This window comes from Eucyclogobius newberryi, unplaced genomic scaffold (assembly GCF_026437365.1).
Source record: "Eucyclogobius newberryi isolate DKJ021-1_F unplaced genomic scaffold, fEucNew1.0.hap1 SCAF_10, whole genome shotgun sequence".
In the NCBI taxonomy this organism is placed as follows: domain Eukaryota; kingdom Metazoa; phylum Chordata; class Actinopteri; order Gobiiformes; family Gobiidae; genus Eucyclogobius; species Eucyclogobius newberryi.
Window position 1 is genome coordinate 25762921 of NW_027315724.1, and position 14506 is coordinate 25777426.

The window sequence follows — 14506 nt, forward strand, 5'->3', positions numbered from 1 at the left end:
CAAGATGATCATTAGCTGCGTGCTTTACCTATGGAAATGTCAACGATATAATGACTGCTCTCTATCTCTTTAATGGGGCCGTGGTGTGAACTATGAGGACTCGCTCGGGATAATTCATGTGAGTTTGGCAGAATCATTCGTTTGGTTAACTCAGTATGGAGCGATCACACCATAGGGAGCGTAATATATTTGAATCATTTGGCCTTGTGCGGTGGTGATAAATGGTGCGGTGATGGCTTGTGCCTGGTAGTGTCGCTCCCCACAGTGATTTGGCCATTGTGCGCAGAGCATTTGTTGTATTTGTGGGTATGAGCCATATGGCCGCAGAACGCTGGGAAGAGCGCATAAACAAGCAGATGAGAGTGAATCAAGTGTAATAACTAGGCTTTCATGGAATCTAATGAAAGCTCCACTACCCAAACTACCCAGCTGCCAACCGTAGCACTTATCCCATCAACAACAGGGCAACGTTTTTAAAATCCACTCCATTTCCCAACCTTGAAACTAAAGTTTTGTTTGGATCATCTGTTATTCATGAACTGCGCAGACTAACAAGCATCTTTACATCTTTATTAAATCTATTTTATTGACGCGTTTCTTATTATCTTTGCATAAAATATCTCACTGCATATCTATAATTAAAGAGGTTTATAGATTTCAAAGAGGGATTAATATTTGAATACAAGCATTGTAACTTTGAGTTGCTTCATCGCTTCAGTCACGTTTAAAAATATATACTCAATTAAGTAAGCGTCATGATAATACTACTAACTAGTCAAGTTTAAGGGCAAAGTAGTGGTCCAAGAAATCTGGGGCTACCTGATTTTCAAATTGGGAAAGGTATTTAAATCAATCAAGCTCTTTGTATTTGCATGCATTCATTTTCAAGCAAGTAAATAAATAAGTTATTTGTATGGTGCTTTTCACAGACACAAAGTGCTTCACACAGTAGTAAAAAAATACAAGTCAAAATACAATAAAATATACAACAATATGCAGACAAAATTTGAGCTTGGCCAGTGAGGCTAAAATGCTTGTTTGAAAAATGTAGCCTTTAGATGCTTTTTAAAGACTAAAATACTACAAAAAGCTGTCAGGTAATCCAGTTTTGAGTGAAGGTAAAAAAGCATTTGGGGAAACTACTACTCAAGAAAGAATAACTGTAGTACTGTCTGGACATAACATCTGGTGATTTTAATGACACAGAAATGAGAGAAACTACAGTAAATTATATCTGAAGGAGCAGTGCAAGAAACACAAATGTCCAAACCATGTAAAAGCACCATTACTTCAAACTAAACATTACTCAAATGGGACCAAAAGTATGTTACTCTGAGAAGTGAAATAAATATAACTGAGCACTACCAACCCCTGACACTCACTGATAACAATTGCATGTCCATACTGTAGTTCTGTATTGTATATGTTGATGTGATCTGTCAGAAGTGTCTTTCAAGCGCGCCCCTCAGAGTTTTTTCTGTAGCCTCCATACAGAGCAGAGCGGTGCAGGTATTTTTAGATATCGTGAAACACTGCTGCTTCTCACATTGCTCTTCTCAACTTCCCTCTTTGCTTGATTCTCTTTAGGCTTTTTGTCGGTAAGTCTCTGCCATTTCAAACTGTACTGGATAGATCAGATCGCTGGTGTTGACTGCTCTTTCCTTTCCACCTCAGAGCCACAAACACAAATAAAAATAGAATATACTGTGCAGTTTGGTGGCACAATGGCAATGAAAACAAGAAAAACTGTATAATTCTATGAAACATTTCCAAACCAGCAGAAACCATTTCAATAGCGACAAAAAAGAGGGGGGAACGACCACCCTGCATCTGAAATGAGGAATCACCAGTCTAATCATAATATTCAGCAATTGGGATACAGTTACAGGACCAACATCTCCGCATTGCTTGCTATTATTCCATGTTCAGCCCTCATGTGGAAGCAACTTCGGAAAATGAGACAAAATCCATAAGATCCTGTACCAAGTTGTTAGAAAAAGGTGTATCAGCAGAATCAGTGGTGGATGGTCAGAGATACTGCAGCTACTGTGAGTTTGCAGTTTTGGCAAAGTGTTCAAAATACAGCAGGTGGAACATTTTTGTGGCAGTGTGTTTGTCCAATCTGCAGCTGAATCATGCAATATTAATTAGTGTTGTTTCAAAAAAATGCCCTTTTTGTTGATGATCATTATATTTTTTCTTGATGATCATCTTGCTTGAAATTAGACTTTTGTGTTGCATGAAAAGTTGTTTGGAGCATTTCGCATGTGTTGTGTGACCCAATTCAAACATGTAATACAGACTCAAAGGTGGTGTAAGTAGAATTTGTATTTCAAATTTGATAAACATGACTGACTTGGTCCCCAGAAAAGAGGTAACTATGTTCAATTCAAATACTACTTTTACTGATAATGATGTTGATTTAGTTTTGATTATAAAAATGTTAGAAACAATGACTAAGTTGTCATTTGGTATTTTCGTTCTCCAAAAAGCATCAGCAGTTTGCCAGTTCCAAAGACTAAATCCAGTTGCGTTTAACTGTGAAAACCTACAGCCAATAATTAATCAGTGCTAGTTCAGCCTCTGCAGATCAGTGAGGGAATTCAGGAGGATCTGAGCTGAACGTGAGACATGGCCTGTCCATAAACTGAGAAGAAGGAGAACTTGTATGTATTTACTCTCTGCAGGTGAAGGCACTGGCAACACAGGTTCAGTTGTGATTGTGGTCCTCTTTATAGACCAGAGAGAGAATGCAGACTACATTCCTTTAACTGATGAAGAATCCTTATGTGAATTGCAAGTTTCAATATACAAAAATGCACTCATATCCCTAGTCAGTTTGCCATTTGTAAGAAATGATCATTGAAGCTGATCATGCTCAACTTGTGCATTACATCGTCAAAATGTCATTAATACTGTACACTTGTCAGTTGTAAACACATTTTGAGTGTTTAATGCCGTGTTGCACAGAAATAGCAACATAACTGTACTCACTGAAGCACTGAAAAGCTCAGAGTTTGCGCGTTGAATGTTGGACAGAGTCAGGCACCATTCCCTCCCATTAGCTCGCATGTGTAATTCATGAGGGCCAATCCAGGGTGAACTTTGTTCCATTCATATTCCGTACAGACTTCTCTCATTGTCTGGAGACCCCAAGTCATTCTCTTTTATTCATTTATTTATCTATTATCTTTTCACAACCCTCAAGAAACTTGGACTCGGTATTTTCTCAAACCGCAATGGTCATTTTAATCAGTAGCAGCAGGGAGAGTATTGGGGTGAAAACCTTAATGAGAGGGTTAATTCACAGCCCAGAAACAGCTGAAATAACACATTATCTCTTTCAAAGCTGCTTCTTTATTCTGCCAAACTCACACTGGCGTATCTGACGCCGCTCATGTCCGCAGCTATTTATACGATGCAATTTGAGCTGAATGGCCTTTTTGTGTGTATCCTCAATGGACTTATGACACTCTCATTTCTTATGTTTTAATTTCTTTTTCCCTTCCATTGCACTGGAGGCTCTTTTCACAACAGTGTAAACAAATGTGGAAAAACTCTACTGCTTGTCTAACTGGCATGTTGTGCTCGCCTCCAACTCCATATGCTTTACATGTGTTGTGAATACATGCACATACGACTGATTACAAGTGACAGCAGCGGAGATGGAATCAGTGCAGAGGTTCAATTTCACAGCTGTTTGACAGAGCACACATGTCCTGTGCACAGATAAGAAGTGGGCGGAGCCACGTCTCCGCTGACACATTGTTGCTATGCATATGGAAATATATGAGTCATCTCAGCATGAGCCTCAGCATCTTCCACTCCCCGAGTTAAAATATTTATTTAGGCATACATTTTTTGTTACTGATTATAAACTGATTATAAATGCATTATAAATCAGTAATCCTGCAACTGGGGCTTGAGTGCTCAGAAAAGTCCTGTTTTCTCTCACCCGTATCCCTTCCCACAACCATGTACTTAGCTGTAATTATTTGAAAAATTCAGACTTTGGGTCATACTGAACATGTGTTGTTCTAAAATGTCACATAGCCATTAAAAAAATGAAAATCTTCTGCTTGTTATGGTTGAATCTAAAACAGGTTAAAAAAAATTACACAATTTAAAATGTTCTTTTGTTATAGTTCAATACTAAGTACCAAAAAAGTGCAATAATACGTCTCCTTTAAGCACATCTGGAATATGACTTCGTGATAATTTACTGAGGTTCTTCTTCAATTTGATGCTTAATTATATTATATGTCTAATTCCTATAGTTTAGTAGTATTGGCTTGTTTGTGTTTTTTTAAATTACATTTTTATTTTAGAGACAGTTTAGAAAATGTATTGCTTTGTATTACTCATCTGCAACGAGGTGCATTTGTATTTGTCCAACATCATTACCCAGTCTCTCTATTGTCAATGTTCACATTCCCCATTCTCTTTTCCTTTGAATCCTTGTGTTCATTTACAATTGTCTTTGCTACAGGCTTATGTTCTACCAAGACATGCCTCAGTAAAAGTGTTAATGAAAATACTTCAAGACCATAAAAAGTGTAATTATTTCAGAGCTGGCGCAGTATTGGATTAAAGTGAGATAAAACATAAAAGCATAATATTCAATTTGTTCCCTTTCTTGGAGGTCACCCCGATGTGAACTGACACCAAATGAAACAACTCTAAAGCTGGCCCTGGCTGTGTTCGCTGCGTAAATGCAAATTATTCTTAAATAGCTACTGGAAAATGTACTTTGTCATGTCTCCTGGTTTTGTTTTATAAATAAGAAAACATCTTTATTTCCCTGAGGTGCAGCAAATGGTTCAAGCCATTTGTTCAGTCAGGAGGTTGCCATTTCTGATATGTCTAGGTAACAAAAGCCAGTAGAGATAAAGATTGAAATAAATTGCTTCACCGCGTGCTCTGCGCTTTGAGCTATTACAGTGCGGCCGACCTGAAGTAGACGGTAATGCGCTAAAAACACCGTATCCTCACGCAGCTGTTCAAAAATAAAGGCCTAATTCAAAGCATGCACGGCTGTATTTTCATGTCACTTTGTAGAGCGACCTTTTCCCCGCTCCCGCCTTCTTACTGTGGTTAACCGTGAACAATCGCATCATTTACTGGACACATTTCTCTGCCGCAGGATGCATTTCTATTGTCGCCCCGGTGTCGAGCCTTAACAAATAGGATTAGATTTGTGCCCGGGTAGGCGCTCTCCAGTTCACACTCAACTCTGCACCTAGACACAGAGAATTACAGCTAAAGGTCAGTCAAGTCAGACACTGAACGTCACAGCTTAGCTCCCTTTCGGCCTCAGAAATGCCTGGTAGTCAGTCATTTGTTACCCCCTAAATTCCAGTGGAAAAGCAGCAGGATAATGGTGGGTGTAGAAAACAAGAGAGGCGTATTGATTGGAGGCAGTGAATCGGGCCTCCACTATGCTGTGAATAATAAATTAAGACTTGAAGAGGTTGTCAGATAAATATTACACAATGTTTGAGGTAGTCGCAATTCTGATGACTTTGTGGATAAGTTCCCATTTCTTGTGTCGAGGGAAGCTAATATTCAGCCCACCAAAGTTTAAACGCGAATTCCACGGCCCATTTAACGACACACAAATAGGCGATCACTGCTGCAAAGTCGTGCCAGCAGAATCAGGGATTGGACCGTTAATAGCAAATCTCCCCAAGGTGCCCGAATATTGGAAATGATCATTTTGTGGGAAAGCTGCATATGCCGGGCATGAATAAAATGTTGCACAAAGGATTTCATCACCAGCCTCATAGAAACATCTTGTGACTTCCTGAAGCAGGTGTTATTGTTTGCTCAATTCAATAAACATGTGCCACTGAGGGTTTTTGTGGATTCTGACTCCAGCTAGTGACACCAAAATATGTGCCTTTTTAAGCAAGCAGAATTTAAATTCGTAAGACTGAAAACAAGTTACTGAAAGGCACATTGATAGACGGGCACGTATGGTGATCACATTTTTGCAATTAGTTAGTTTTACAACTTTTGCAAGGGATTTTTTTTGTTAAAATGTTTGGCTTGTATACCGGTACACACATCCATATCCATTTCTACCCCATTTTCACGTTGTTATAATAGTGGCAAAACAAAATGGATTTAGATCAAAGTATCCAAAATGCTCCAACTATGCCGTCTGTTTTTCTTTTTACAAACTGCAGGTGAAAACTAGAGCGTAAGTAGAGCTCACCTGTTCGTCTTTGTGCTTGCAGGCTGTGGACTGGAGTTCCTGCTGGTTCTCTGTGGGCTTGACTTCTCCTGGTCCTGCCCCCGACACTGCATCTGTTATACTACCCCCACCACCGTCTCCTGCCAGGCACACAATTTCCTGACGGTCCCCGAAGGCATCCCGCCGGACAGTGAACGCATCTTTCTGCAGAACAATAAAATCCACCGCTTACTCTCGGGTCACTTCAGCACCAACACAGTAACTCTTTGGATTTACTCGAACAACATCACTTACATCGAGCCGTCCACATTCCACGGCTTCACCCTGCTGGAGGAGCTGGACCTGGGGGACAACCGGCACCTGCGCTCCCTCGCCGAGAACACCTTCCACGGTCTGAGTCGGCTCAACGCGCTGCACTTGTACCGCTGTGGGCTCAGCTCTCTCCCCAGTAACATTTTCCAAGGCCTCAGAAACTTGCAGTATCTGTATTTGCAGGTACGGTATTTTGGACCTTTTCAGTCCGCTTGTGCTTTAATGTTATGATGTAACTTTTATCCTAGAATCTTTAAAATGATTGAAGAAACAAAAGGACAACATAATGTTATGAGAAATGATGATGATGAATGGTAAATTGTAATGTGTACAATTTACATATACAAACACAAACACTGTATTGAGTAGATTTTTAGTGTAATTTCCTCATTTCATTTTGTATTTTTTATTTGTTTGAGTAGCACTTGCACTTCATATTAAAGTCATATTACCATGCCCCCCTTATAGGTTCTAGAGGCTAATCTGCATTATAAAAATCCTCCTAATGTCTTAAAAATACAAAAATAAAAACCTTTTGAGTCCCCATTTATGATTTTTTTATTCGGGTAAGATATGCAGACTGACATTGATATTCTCAAGTCCAAAAAGATACATCCCAAGCTTAATTCACATTATTTATGAGCCATGCAGGACACGTTTGTTTTTTCATGATTTCTGACTGTACATTCTGTGCTCCTCTGTTTCCCCCTTTTAGGATAATCACTTAAAGTTCCTCCCTGATGATACGTTCATGGACCTCCACAACCTGAGCCATCTGTTCCTCCATGGGAATCATCTGTGGAGCCTTAACCAGAACACCTTCAGGGGCCTGCGCGCTCTGGACCGTCTGCTCCTGCACCAGAACCAGATAGAGTGGGTTGACCGCTTGGCCTTTCATGATTTAAAACGCCTCACGACACTCTACCTGTTCAACAACTCTCTGATACAGTTATCTGGACAGTGCTTGGACATGCTATCTGGCCTGGAATACCTCCGGCTCAATGACAACCCCTGGTCATGTGACTGCAAGGCTGTGTCGCTATGGGAATGGTTAAAGCGCTTTCGGGGCTCCACGTCCACTGTAGGTTGCCATGCACCATCAAATATGATTGGGAAAGATTTAAAAGAACTCCGCAAAGATGATTTTCCCAACTGTTCTCCATCTGAGTCCAGAGCCCAGACTAATAATATGTCTGGAACGGTCAACCCATCCATGAATCGCGGAGTCGTGGGCAATAATGCCCATTCATCCCGACCAGGCCGCACGCGAAACTGCACAAAACCTCGGATTCGGGCAAGCAAGGGCAAGGGTGACAACGAGGTGCACTCGAAGGAGGTCATGGTCGACAAGGATGATTCGTCGGATATGACAGACGGAGGAAAACACGACCACACACTTCCAGATGGAACGGTTACACGGAGGAAGCAGAAGTGCAACCCTCGGACCACTATGCGGCCTCCTAGCGGGGTCCTGCAAGCCAACAATAGGGCGACCTTATCCCAGTCGATACTATACGTCTACGCCCTTTCAGTTGCTTTGGTAACAACAAGCACAGACTTTGTTCGCTGACCTTCTAAGGGTTTGGGAAGTCAGCTATCACACACAGCGTCAGACCCTGTGCTCCGGCTCCTGCATACAGGCTTGTGTAACTTCTGTGTGTGTGTGTGGTTATGTGTGTAAATGTCCTGTAGGGGGCGATGAACAAAAAGAAGATTCACAGCACAATGTAAGGGACTGGAAAAGGTCAAGAACAAGCTTGCACTGCCACTAAGCCAGAATGATTCAATGTCCATCTTGTCATGTCAGTCTATAAGCAAAGAATTGGACAAATGTGCTAATTTAGTTGATGAAAGGGATAGGAAAAGATGGAAAGTCCAACACGGATCGAAAGTTTTATGCTAGTTGCCGTTTTTTTGTTTTTTCGTTTGGGACTATAGACTATATAAAATGCCAAGTCATTTCAGGAAAATGTGGCAGCAATGTCAATGCAACACTAATTTTCATACATATTGACATAAGAATGTGTCCAGTAAAAGGAGGGAAATTTTTTATGTTTTATGTCATACTATAATTGCCATATAATTCAACTTTCTGCATTATTGTGTTCATTTCCGTGTGCATCTTGGTAATAAGCTGCTAATTGGTCCGCTATGACAGCACAGGCATTTTCATTGGCTCTGAAAAACAAAAATGTCTCTGGGAATTCAAGCTGTGAACATCAAAGAGTCTGTCTATATCTTGTGTCGGATGTTGTTTGATTTTTAAGATAATAAATGGACCTAAAAGTGGATGCTATACACCACTGCAGGATGCAACTGGAGCCTTAGTGGTCCCAAGGGTGCAAACTGGGTGCTTTCCACCGCGAGGTTGTGCTGGACAGACCTCACTGCAAAATTCGGGCATCGCTTCCTCTGAGAAGAACCCAAAGGAACAATGTGTTAAAAGACTTGTGTGATCAATAAAATATTACAAATATGACTGGAGCGTGAGGACTCCTGCTGGGACTACTGAGAATAAACCTCTTTATAAAAATGATGCGATTTTCCATGGATATTTGTCATCCAGGACCAAGACAATCGCGTCAGTTGTATTGAGGGAGACGCCGTACAATGCAGACAGGGACACTTTGGGATGTGCAGCTGCAGCTTTTGTGCCTCCCGTAAACTTCTGAAATGAGAAATAGAAACGTTACAGAAGAGAAGACTTTGTGCAGTGGATATAAATCATTACTCTATACCTATGAGAAAAACAATATTGATGATAACAGGGTTCAACGTCTCCTACTGTCCCCAGGAGACTATCATTTTTGGAATATCTGGTGATTTGTTCATTTACATATTTTTCTTCATACATACATTAAGAGCCATTCTTTGTTAATGCACAGTCCGCATACCACACAGGATTTTCTTGTTTGTTCGATTGTATGCCTTTGGATTCTTACATTGTCATCAATGAGTTGTTTCTGTAAGTTATCATCAAAGACCAACATGACTATGTTTATAAAAGATATTAAAATCTATATCTTCTTATGTCTACTGCTCCTGTCTGAGGCTTTATTAGTGCTTTACTGCTGCATAATGCAACAGATGTTATAACAAATGTTAGGCATTATTAGGCATAAATACAGAAACATGTGTCACGTTTTTCATTATTATAATTGAAGCCATACATACAGTAAAAATGCCCCAAAAATAAATGTAATAGTTTTGTGGTGGGCCTATGTTACCAAACACAGAGGTTAAGTGGCTAACACTCAACAAGAAGCGCCAGAGTTTGCTCTCCGAACTGGGAGGAGCCTTCCTGTGAGGGATTTGCATGTTCTCCGTGTGAACAGGTGAGCTTCTCTGGGCACTACAGTTTCCCTCATCAGCCCAAGAACAAGCACAACCCAAAACGTGTCATGATTTGACTCAGTGAACTGGACAAAGCAGAAGCTGTCCAGCACTGAAGAGGTATGCAAATGTAATGGTAGAGGTGGTATAACAATAACGGCAGAATAATGACGTACAATTGTGAAGCTAACATTTCATTTTGCTCCTTTTTTCCTACAGAGTGAATCTGGTCCAGGCTAAAACTCATACCACCATTATCTCAGAGCAGTTTGTTTCAAAAGAAAATCACTGTATTTATTCAAATATTGAATTGGGTATTGTCAATAGCTTTTCCAAACCCGTATTATTATTTTTTCTTATTACACCCATTACTCATTTAATCACCTGAAATGAACCTTTCTGGCCACCAAAGGTATAAGGTAAAATGATATACTGCAGTTCAAAACATCTTTGAATAACACTCCAGAGATATTAATGAAAGTGTCATACAGAGTCTGTAGATGTTGCTGGCTATTATGATTATTAATGGGCCTTGAGAACAAATTCAATCTCTTTCCTCTAAAGCCCCCTCACCGGAATAGAAATTGATCCACAAGTAAATGTTCTATTAAACTTTTTTTTTTTCTTTCAGATTCTCTTCAATGTTGAATGAGGGCAGACGGATTGGTTAATGCTAGAATCGGCTGCTGTAATTATAATGAATACTCAAACTCCAGCATTTGGTGCATGACAATTACACTCTCTGGGTAGTCTCTGCTAGAACTTCAAACGCATAAACATTTTCAAGCAGTTATTAAAACGAGTCTGAGATTTGAGCAAGCCAGACTGAAACTTTTAATGATCCGCCATTTGGTCAGCGATGGGTGATTGGTGTGGAATGAGCTGAACAAGACATCAGGTGATCAAGGTGTGGTTTTCTGCCTCAATTTGTAACTATTTGCGAGCAGCAACTGTGATGAATGAGATAAAAGGGTAGGTCGCTGTTCGTGTTCAATCATATTTGACATGAAGAGGAAAACTAGGGTGCCATGGACGATGATTTATCTTAAGCTGTAAGAGTTGGTCTATATTGTCTTATTTGGGTCATATTAGATTTTAAGTCAATCATTTATTTATTGCATGTTGATAATTGTTGTTAATATTTTTGATAAATGCGACCTAAAGCGATTAAAGTACCAGAAAAGACCAGAAATACACTTGCACTTTGACCTAGGGGGGTTTATGCTGTATGAGTCACATAATATGCTTTTCTTTTATTTGACCCAGACTTAGCCTTAACTGCAGTGGCCTCTGTAGAACATTAATAGCCATAATTTTCCAGTTAATATTAGAACTAATTGGATAGCACTAGGTATGACAGGTAGAAGAGCTGGCCAAAATACATAATTAAAAACTAAAATGAGAAAAGGTCTTGAGTTTTAGTAGGATAACGAGGGAGTGTGGAGGGAGGAGAGCTTGCTACGAATCACAGGATAAGACAAACATAAAAGTACCGGTGCACGAGGAGTATCTACACACAGTGTACTAATAAATTGGCCGTGCGCTTCATTTGAACACGCCAGGAGTCCACACCCTATAAACAGATCATGCGTGTTGATACAAACAATAGTGTACACATGCTCCGCCAAGGCCTTGTAACGCAGGGTTCCCGATATAGCATTGTGCATGGGAAATCTCACATCACTTATTCATGCAGCAGAGAGGCAGCTTGTTGATTCAACCCAAGGCGTGACAGTGCACGGCTGCAACGCTCGCTGACAGAAATACCCCTCATTCTGTTGAGAAAAGCTCCGCAGCCTTGACTATCGCAACTTTCCCGCCTTTTTAATTTCCAGGCTGTCACTGTTGTGTGGCTTTAATTAAAACCACGCAATTAGAAAATTAAAAAGAAGTCAGAGGAAGTGTGTGAGCGAGGAAAAAAAGTCAACCGGTGCACCAAAGAACCTTGTAAAAAAAAACGGGGGGGGGGAATATAAACTAAAATGTCACAACACTGCAGTGCGATATAGCTTGACTTGTGCAATCCCCCTCTCCTCAATCATGAAGCTAATATCCTCGATTTTCCCTCCCAAAATGGTTTCTTATTCCACTTCTTTTGTCTATTTATTGTTGCTTAAAATCCCCCTCGAGCTCCGGTGTGCTGCAGATCCTAAGGCAGCGGTGATGGCGTGCATACAGAGAAGAGGGGAAGAGCAGCCCAGGGCAACACGCCACCTGCACAGAATGCACGCTAATCTTTTCATGTCCAACCTCAAGTCAGAGCAAATGCAGAGAACGTTGGCGTGGATTCAAAACAATGACTATAGGTTTCATCAGTTTGTTAATAATGTGTGGGTGTGGCAAAAGATAATAGAACGTTCAGATTTGTGCCAGTTTTTGTTTCATGTGTTTCCTGCACATCGCGGGTCGCTGGTTCTGGTTGACTCAAAGGTCGTTGAATGTCTCTCTTTTGGGTTTTCTCAGAGTTGCACTTAAATAAACATATAATATATGTAAAGACGAGGTGAAAGTCTCTGAGGAATAATCACTCACAGCTACAGGGATGTCCCCATATCACAGTTTAGTGTTACGATTATTCATAGAAGTTATTAGAATAAGTAAAAAAAAGAAATGATAAAACACTTTTGATATGTAAGTTAATACAAACAGCCAAATTAAAATATATTTGATTCAGGAGTAATGATTGAAATGATATAACTTAATTGCTTCTTAAATGGTCGCAGTTATAATTAACAAATTGAATAATCACAATAATCGATTAACTGAATTACCTTGATCTCATCTCACAGCAGACTTTATGCAGAAAGTAATATTCACCTTAACCCTATTTGTCAGAACAATCTAATTCTGAAAAATATATATTGTTGTTAAGTTTTTAAGCAACCACAGAAAGTTGTACAACACAAAGCGCAGCTGATAATACGTCGGAATTATAATTAAGATTTGTCGAGCTTTTGGGGAATTTTCAGATGGTGAAATGTTTGAGCTTGGAGCGAACGCTTTGAATCATACACTTTTGGGAGTTTCTGTTCAGATATCCTCTAGTTTTAATTTGATAATACTCTGATCTTCTGACAAAGTGACTTTTTGGTACTGTTACCATTGGGCATGGACAAAATGAAATATGCTGATGTGGGGATGATCTGATACCTTGGGGCTAGGCACTGACAATCCCCCTCAAAGAGTCTTAATCTCCTTTGCACTGCAGCTGGCACAGAGCAGTCACTCTACCCCAGCACTGCTGCAACTAAAATGGAAGACTACCATTCAATACACTGTGAATATTTGTGTCAGTTTGTTCTGTAAGCTCACTCCTGGAAACAAAGAATGTCAAATCTTTTATTTTTTCACTGAATAAACTTGAAATTTGGAAAATAGAACTTCAAAGACTCTGACACTGAAAGAGATATCCTCTGAAGGCACCTTTTTACAGAGACCAAATTTTCATTCTGTGTTTTATGTATTGAGTCATTTACAAGTTAATCAAAAATAATAAAACAAGTTACTCTGTATATTCACATTATTTGTCCTAGAAAATATGTTATTCTACGACATGCACAATAAGAGAAATCCTCTGACCAAGTAATCTGAACGTGTGTTCCCAAAGTATGCCTTAGGTTTAGTTTTTATTCATAAGGATTTGTGATAAAACATGTAATGATTGGTAGACATGAGTTAGAGTGAAATACTTAATCCGACACCGTCCAGCAGCTCTCCTTGACTCCAGCCCTCAGACTAATGCGACTGCTTTATGTTTGGTGCTGTCCGAGTGAGGCGTATTGCCCCGGCAGAAGTGTCCCTCTCTGGTCACCCCCGCTGCTTCACAGAGGGAGCGTCACAGTGTTGGAGGTTGAGCTCAGACTCGTCTCCTTCTTGGCTGTGTGCCACTGGCCCAGGGCACACCACTGACATAAACACACGCCCACATGCACCACTGAAGCCTGCAATAATTTCCAGCCAAACAAGCACTCCACATGTGATACTCATGCTCCTCCATTGTGTATGTAATGTGGAAAAGTCGGTTTGTGAAGCCCACGCCAGCTCCAGACACAGCTGTGCTCAGAACAAGCTTCACACTTCAGACTCAGACATTTTAGAACATGTTAAATGTTAAAAATATCCTTTTTAGATGCACTTGACCAGTACAAAAGGTGGCTCTTAATTAGTGATGTAATTATTCATTCTTAAGGCCTTGTGTAACAGAAGAAACTCATGTTAAGAAAGTATATTATTCTTTCCCGTGCATTTCACCCGTGCATTTCACCCATCCTTCAACACCGCTGAGGCAACCGGTCAGGAGGGGACCCATCTCCTGATCTTGAGCTGTTGGTCAGGACCACCCAGCTGGAGGATTTTATCTATTGTGCATGTGGGAGGAAAATCCAACCTGACACAGGATGAAACAGCTTAGGAATCAAACCTGGAACCTTGTTGCTGTGAGATGAAAGTTCTATCCACTCAACCAATCAATAGCATATCATTGTTTATTACAAAAACATCAATAATAGTTTATAATAATACTTTAAAAAGCCTTGAATCAGCTTTGAGCTTTGTGATTTGTTCCATAAATGTTTGCTATAATGCTAACGTGAGCATAAAAGATTATATCTACTTAATTAGTCATAATATCAACTAAGATAAGAATAAAGAAGAAGAATAAAGAAT

General features: G+C 40.0%; 1 protein-coding gene across 1 annotated transcript in view; it reads left to right on the forward strand.

The window, feature by feature from the left end:
* The window catches only part of rtn4rl1b (reticulon 4 receptor-like 1b), a 132436-nt gene extending 124069 nt beyond the window's left edge, over positions 1 to 8367 (forward strand). The window contains exons 2-3 of the mRNA XM_072464332.1: positions 6240 to 6691; positions 7224 to 8367. Of these exons, the coding sequence (XP_072320433.1) occupies positions 6240 to 6691; positions 7224 to 8078 (1307 nt within the window). The 3' untranslated portion in view covers positions 8079 to 8367. The remainder of the gene's footprint in view (positions 1 to 6239; positions 6692 to 7223) is intronic.
* Positions 8368 to 14506: the final 6139 nt, after the last annotated feature.